This window comes from Oncorhynchus tshawytscha, linkage group LG04 (genome assembly GCF_018296145.1).
Source record: "Oncorhynchus tshawytscha isolate Ot180627B linkage group LG04, Otsh_v2.0, whole genome shotgun sequence".
In the NCBI taxonomy this organism is placed as follows: domain Eukaryota; kingdom Metazoa; phylum Chordata; class Actinopteri; order Salmoniformes; family Salmonidae; genus Oncorhynchus; species Oncorhynchus tshawytscha.
The window spans coordinates 20188050-20195988 of NC_056432.1; the positions used below are offsets into that span (position 1 = coordinate 20188050).

At 43.5% G+C, this 7939-nt stretch overlaps 1 protein-coding gene across 2 annotated transcripts in view; it reads right to left on the bottom strand.

Annotated features, from left to right (window-relative positions):
* LOC112248298 (cAMP-specific 3',5'-cyclic phosphodiesterase 4D) overlaps positions 1-5397 on the bottom strand; it is a 48913-nt gene extending 43516 nt beyond the window's left edge. The window contains exons 1-2 of one of the 2 annotated variants that reach the window (XM_024417206.2): positions 5275-5397; positions 4571-4725 (exon numbers count right to left, since the gene is read on the bottom strand). In XM_024417206.2, coding sequence (XP_024272974.1) covers positions 4571-4635 — 65 coding nt within the window. In that variant the 5' untranslated portion in view covers positions 4636-4725; positions 5275-5397. Of the gene's footprint in view, positions 1-4570 lie in introns of both variants that reach the window. The other variant, XM_024417205.2, reaches the window with a different exon arrangement.
* Between the last annotated feature and the right edge of the window lie 2542 nt (positions 5398-7939).

A 7939-nucleotide genomic window follows, 5' to 3' on the forward strand; every position in this document is an offset into this window, starting at 1 on the left:
CAGAGGGCTTGGTCTAGATAGTTATTAGGGAGGCCAGAGATGAGTGTCTTTGGTAAATAATCCATGTGTAGAAAGGAGAGGAGACGGTAAGGAGAGACACTGTGGTGCTGACAGTGTGTGTCTTGCCCTTGGCCACAACTAAACATGTCAGATAAACAACTAAACATATCAGCCAGCAAATACAGAGACAGTGGGATATGGAGAGGGAGTATTATGATGTCATACAGACGTGGCATGTGACATGGTAAATGTGAGGTGGGGTTTGTGACACAGAAAAGAAGGGGGGTATTTCAGGGGTATTGCTTCTTTGAGACACATGGCATGTCTGTTAGGTATTGTGATTTCACATAGGGTGATATTCTATACAGAATGGAAGGTGAGATGTGATGGATGTCATAGAGACATGGCATGGTTGGAGGGGGAGAGGTATTGTGATGTCACGGAGACATATACTGTACTGCAGCTACTGTGACATAACAGGAGGAGACATAATGGAGAGTTCCCTTGTGGTAGAACCTGCTGTTCAATCTGTCAGCCATGAAGAATTGCTCATCTCTCTCTCTCAATTTCAATTTAAGGGACTTTATTGGCATGAGAAACATTTGTTTACATTGCCAAAGCAAGTGAAATAGATAATAAATAAAAGTGGAATAAACAATAAAATGAACAGTAAACATTACACTCACAAAAGTTCCAAAGGAATAGAGACATTTCAAATGTCATATTATGGCTATATACAGTGTTGTAATGATGTGCAAATAGTTCAAGTACAGAAGGGAAAAAAACGAAACATTAATATCTCTCTCTCATTGGCTGAATATTGGTATGGGAAAAATGTTAACATTGACAAAGCAAGTGAAATAGAAAATAAACTCTCTCTCTCTCTGTCTCTGTCTGTCGCTCTGTCTCTCTCTCTCTGTCTCTCTGTCTGTCTCTCTGTCTCTCTCTGTCTCTCTCTCTGTCTCTCTCTCTGTCTCTCTCTCTGTCTCTCTCTCTCTCGCTCGCTCTGTCTCTCTCTCTCTCGCTCGCTCTGTCTCTCTCTCTCTGTCTGTCTCTCTCTCTGTTGCTCTCACTCTCTGTCTGTCTCTCTCTGTCTGTCTGTCTCTCTGTCTTGCTCTCTCTGCCTCTCTCTCTGTCACACACCCACTCAATCAATGACACCTATACTATTCCAGCCCCCCTCTCAAGGGTTTCTGTATGTTAGAAAGCATGGAACCTTTATGAGTATCAAAGCAGCCTGAGAGCTCTGATAGTGAGTTGACATAGAGCAGGCCTAGACACTTGGTTCTGTCCTGTTCAGGCATGCAATATAGTCCACAGTAGACTCCACCTTTCCCAGTCCCAGTCCATGTGAGTTAATAACCCTACTGACTTGGTTTGAAAGGCGAAAGGGAAAGATGTCCAGATTCCACAAACAGAGACACGAATGTGTGCCCGCATGCAAACACACACACAAACACACACACACACACACACACACACACACACACACACACACACACACACACACACACACACACACACACACACACACAAACACAGAGATACAGTAGAAGTCGGAAGTTTACATACACTTAGGTTGGAGTCATTAAAACACGTTTTTCAACCACTCCACAAATTTCTTGTTAACAAACTACAGTTTTGGCAAGTCGGTTAGGACATCTACTTTGTGCATGACACAAGTCATTTTACCAACAATTGTTTACAGACAGATTATTTCACTTATAATTCACTGTATCACAATTCCAGTGGGTCAGAAGATTACATACACTAAGTTGACTGTGCCTTTAAACAGCTTGGAAAATTCCAGAAAATGTTGTCAAGGCTTTAGGAGCTTCTGATAGGCTAATTGACAAAATTTGTCAATTGGAGGTGTATCTGTGGATGTATTTCAAGGCCTACCTTCAAACTCAATGCCTCTTAGCTTGACATCATGGGAAAATCAAAAGAAATCAGCCAAGACCACAGAAAAACAATTGTAGACCCCCACAAGTGTGGTTCATCCTTGGGAGCAATTCAATTTCCAAACGCCTGAAGGTACCATGTTCATCTGTACAAACAATAGTACGCAAGGAAAAACACCATGGGACCACCCAGCCGTCATACCGCTCAGGAAGGAGACGCGTTCTGTCTCCTAGAGATGAACGTACGTACTTTGGTGTGAAAAGTGCAAATCAGATCTATATCCACAAACAACTCCTATATTGACATAACCTGAAAGGCCACTCAGCAAGGAAGAAGCCACTGCTCCAAAACCGCCACAAAAAAAGCCAGACTACAGTTTGCAACTGTACATGGGGACAAAGATCATACTTTTTGGAGAAATGTCCTCTTGTCTGATGAAGCAAAAATAGAACTGTTTGGCCATAATGACCATCGTTATGTTTGGAGGAAAAAGGGGGAGGCTTCAAGCCGAACAACACCATCCCAACCATGAAGCACGGGGGTGGCAGCATCATGTTGTCGGGGTGCTTTGCTGCAGGAGGGACTGGTGCACTTCACAAAATAGATGGTATCATGAGGAAGGACAATTCTGTGAATTTATTGAAGCAACATCTCAAGAAATCAGTCAGGAAGTTAAAGCTTGGTCGCAAATGGGTCTTCCAAATGGACAATGACCCCAAGCATACTTCCAAAGTTGGGGCAAAATGGCTTAAGGACAAGTCAAGGTATTGGAGTGGCCGTCACAAAGCCCTTACCTCAATTCCATAGAAAATGTGTGGTCAGAACTGAAAAAGCTTGTGCGACCAAGGAGGCCTACAAACCTGACTCAGCTACACCAGCTCTGTCAGGAGGAATGAGCCAAAATTCACCAAAATTCAAAATTAACTTATTGTGGGAAGCTTGTGGAAGGCTACCCGAAATGTTTGACCCAAGTTAAACAATTTAAAGGCAATGCTACCAAATACTAATTGAGTGTATGTAAACCTTTGACCCACTGGGAATGTGATGAAAGAAATAAAAGCTGAAATAAATCATTCTCTCTACTATTATTCTTACATTTCACATTCTTAAAATAAAGTGGTGATCCTAACTGACCTAAGACAGGGAATTTTTACTCTGATTAAATGTCAGGAATTGTGCAAAACTGAGTTTAAATGTATTTGGCTAAGGTGTATGTAAACTTCCGACTTCAACTGTAAGTCCATAAGAGAAGAAGAGTTATGACAAACTGAGAAGTAAACAACAGCCCAGTACTGGACCGATGGAGATATAAAAAATAAATCATTTAAACGATAGTATCTGTGGTCACCATCCATTCATATCAACCCAATGCTCTGTTGTCTTAAATGACTGAAACGGCACACTGTTACAAAAGATTACAGATATAGGCAGATACGATCTCACATCAGCTGAAATCTGAGTAGAAGAGAAAGATGAGGTTGAATCCTCAGGGCAGACTATTAGAGATATCCTTCTCCATGTTAAACTGATCATAATACCTGTCCTTGAAAGGCATCCTCATTCAGATGGATAACTCCGCAATGGCTTTAATGATGATGGGGCTTAGTTCACACAGGCCTTCTCCCAGTCTGAGAGGCTTATGTGGATAATTAGCAGGCTGTGTGAGAACAGAGCGACCCTAAGGCCAGGGTCGAGGAGGGAACCAGCATGCTGTGTGTTTGTTCACGACTGGACTGTACTGCTCAGCCTGAAGTACGTCGGAAAAACCCTGTGAAAATAAACTAGTCTTCGACAGAAGTGATGAGGGAGAAAAAGAAGCCATAGACAAGTGGAGACAGGAGGGAGAGAAGAGGGCAGGGAGAGCAGCCACCTGGAGGTGCATTCTATGGAAGAGGAGAACCCTGGGGGCGCTGCTAGGGAGACGTCAGCCAGTGACTGACACATTCCAGAGTACATGATGATTAACATACAGCCTTTGCCACCTTATGAGAGAGTATGTAACGGCTGTTGTATGGTGTTGACATAGTAAGTTCTGATGGAAACATAGTAACTAGAGACACCACAGCACAGAGGCAAACATCCATGCTGGATCACTTCTCTTCTTTTCACTGTGTTGTACAGTTAACAGAGTACAACAGAGAGGAAGACTAGAAAAAGACATCTCTCACATACAGTTACTGTAGTTAACCAAGAACTTCTCATGTTCCACAGTCAAAACAACAAATATGAACGGACAGGCCAGAGCTTGACAGCCTGAAGAAGGAAAGGAACCAGAGAACAGTGGGAAGTATGATAAGGGTGCAGGAGAGAGGGCGGAGAGGATTGAGATGACAGGCAGGAGACAGAGGCAGGGAGAGGAAGATGATGTGGAGATAAACGACAGAGCCTTACACAGGATGATGGAAGGAGAGAGAGAGAGAGAGAGAGGCGTATTTGTGTCTTTTGGAGGGGTTGGATTAAAAGTGGTTGGACCTTATGTGCAATTGACCGATAAAGTTACTACTAGGGGACTGGAAATGGGGCAGGTGAGAGAGGAAAGGAGCAGGACAAAGGAGAGAGAGAAAAGGGTGAGAGAGATAAAGGTTTGAGAGAGAGGGGAAAGAGAACACAGAAACAGGGAGAAACAGGACAGTGTGTGGTTGGAAGACATTGTGTGTCTGTTTACCAGATTCCTTCCATGTTCCGTAGAGAGCTGATGGAGCGAGATCGTGGCTTCATAACAATACTCATGATGTCACCTTCTCTCCCACACGTTACTGTCCTGTCCAGGCCACAGCCCCCACGGTCCTGTTCAGGTCAAACCACAGACCCCACAACTCCCTAGAAAGGAAAGTGTTCCTGTTCAAACCACGGTTCCCACAGTTCCCACGTTTTCCCCTCCTGGTCAAACGGTCCTATTGTGTTCAGATTGTGGTCAAACCACAGTGGTCACTCTTCACTTCTACAGTTATCTCAAAAAGCGGTCCTGCTCTGATAAGATTATTTTCAGAGCGTGTTTCGACCTCTCCTTCGAACTGCAATAATCCTGTGCATGGGTCCAACAGAGTGGTCCTGTAATGTTCCTGTTGTGGTCGTGTTATGTTTAGGGCTTCTGTGCCCCAGCCTGGGAGCTTATGGTCCAGACAGAAACAGAGACTGGTAGATAAGTCAGAGAACACAGGACTGGAGTCCCAACTAAAACTATTCACTACACAGGAATCCTCTCTCTCAGACCACAGTGTGAGTCGGATCCGCCTCCTCTATTAATCGCTCTCTCTCACCCCCTTCCTTTCTCTTTCCCTTCCTCGGACTCCTGCTTTGCTCTCTCTCTCTCTCTTGCTCTGTAGTTGTTACCAACGTGTGTTAATTCTCTTCCACTTTTTTCCTTACCTCTCCTTCCTCTCCCTCTCGACAGTCTTTTCCTGGCCAGCGAGTATAAGCCCTCCTCCTCTCTTTCTTCTCCCTCTTTTTTCTCTCTGTCTTCTGACTCTTCCCTCCTTCCCTGGCCACATGTGTAAGCTCTCTCTCTTTCTCTCTCTCTCCTTCCTGCAGCTTGAGGGGGGGTTTGTGTTGGCAGGGGTGGGGTTGTTGAGGTTGCAGTAACTCCTTTAGGGGCGGGGCTCTATCCCATAGTACAGCCGCTGTCTCAAACATCAATCACACTGCTGCCAAGGTAACCAAACACCAACACCCGTGTTGTGTTATCCACAATGTGCTAGATAAGTAGCATAGTGGCATGTGGCACAAATCCACTGTGACTTCCAATGAATTACAATTGAAGTTATCCACAGTGACTAATACAGGTGTAGTAAGGACAGAAAGTAGCTGAATAAAAGTCATAATATAGCCAACGTCTACAATCAACATTTTTCTTATCAAACAGAGAAAGAACATGGTGAATGTGGAATCAGGGTATGCTCCGGCTCTTGAGGAAGTTTTGTCAACAAACATGGAGGCTTCCACCACATGGCAGAACTTGGCCAAAGTTTCTGTCAGGGCTACTACACAAGCCCAATTACCTCATAACCTGGTCACTGAGAGAGAGAGAGAGAGAGAGAAGAGAGAGAGAGAGAAGAGAGAGAAGAGAGAGAAGAGAGAGAGAGAGAAGAGAGAGAAGAGAGAGAAGAGAGAGAGAGAGAGAGAGAGAGAGAGAGAGAGAGAGAGAGAGAGAGAGAGAGAGAGAGAGAGAGAGAGAGAGAGAGAGAAGAGAGAGAAGAGAGAGAGAGAGAGAGAGAGAGAGAGAGAGAGAGAGAGAGAGAGAGAGAGAGAGAGAGAGAGAGAGAGAGAAGAGAGAGAAGAGAGAGAGAGAGAGAGAGAGAGAGAGAGAGAGAGAGAGAAGAGAGAGAGAGAGAGAGAAGAGAAAAGAGAGAGAGAGAGAAGAGAGAGAAGAGAGAGAGAGAGAGAGAGAGAGAGCTCCTCATAGGGTCTGACTGGGACAGGTAAGTGATTCTCTTATGAAGCATGTCTTAGACACAACAACAGCTCGTAATAAGACCCGGTAGTAATAATGTAATAAGTAACAGCAACACACACGTACAAACACACACACACACACCTGCATCTCATATACCTTGGCATAATTGTGTGCCGTGACAACAGAGTGACGTCAACTAGAGGATGTCATCTTTTGTTCTGCCAGAGAAGAGGGAGAGGGAAAGAAAGAGAGAGGGAGAGAGAGAGAGAAAGAAAGAAAGAGAGAGGGAGAGAGAGAAAGAAAGAAAGAGAGAGGGAGAGAGAGAAACTGACACACTCAAGGCTTTCTATGAGGGATAATACGTTGGTCATTTGCTTCATGTGCTGCTTCTTTTCTTTTATGTTGTGTGAGAGAAAAGAGACAGGACTGGGGCCACCATCGGCCGCACGTCACACTCTCTCACACTCTCAAACACACACACACACACAATGAGCTGTAATTCGACATAATCAATGCTGACCTCAGATAATGAGGTAATAGTGTATGTAGCGTACCCACATACATCAGCTAACGAATAGGCCTATTCACCACACAACAGGATGAAACAGGATGTCATTTGATTGGGGGCAATCTTGCCTTATTCCTTCTTCCGGTCATTTTTGTGGACCCTGAGCCGAGTTACTCCCTGACCTTCTGACTCCACATAAAGTCTAACATGCAGCATTTGTTTTAGGTCAGACATGAAGAGAAACAGCTATTCTACATACATCAAATCAATTTGATGATTTTTAATTTGTTCCCAAGCAGCACATAAAGCCAATGACAGCCATAGTATCCCTCATAGAGAGGCTTGAGTGGCATGGCTTCTCCTTCTCTCTCTCATTCTTTTTCTCTTTCTCACCTCCCTCCATCGTTCTTTCCCTCTCCCTCTTCCCTGGCAGAACAAAAGACAACATCCCCTGGTTGACGTTACACTGTCATTTCATCCTGTCATGGTGTAGTATATATACATCCTGTCATGGTGTAGTATATATACATCCTGTCATGGTGTAGTATATATACATCCTGTCATGATGTAGTATATAAACATCCTGTCATGGTGTAGTATATATACATCCTGTCATGGTGTAGTATATATACATCCTGTCATGGTGTAGTATATATACATCCTGTCATGATGTAGTATATAAACATCCTGTCATGGTGTAGTATGTATACATCCTGTCATGGTGTAGTATATATACATCCTGTCATGGTGTAGTATATATACATCCTGTCATGGTGTAGTATATAAACATCCTGTCATGGTGTAGTATATATACATCCTGTCATGGTGTAGTATGTATACATCCTGTCATGGTGTAGTATATATACATCCTGTCATGGTGTAGTATATATTCATCCTGTCATGGTGTAGTATATATACATCCTGTCATGGTGTAGTATATATACATTGTGTCATGGTGTAGTATATAAACATCCTGTCATGATGTAGTATATAAACGTCCTGTCATGGTGTAGTATATATACATCCTGTCATGATGTAGTATATAAACATCCTGTCATGGTGTAGTATATTCTACATCCTGTCATGATGTAGTATATAAACGTCCTGTCATGGTGTAGTATATATACATCCTG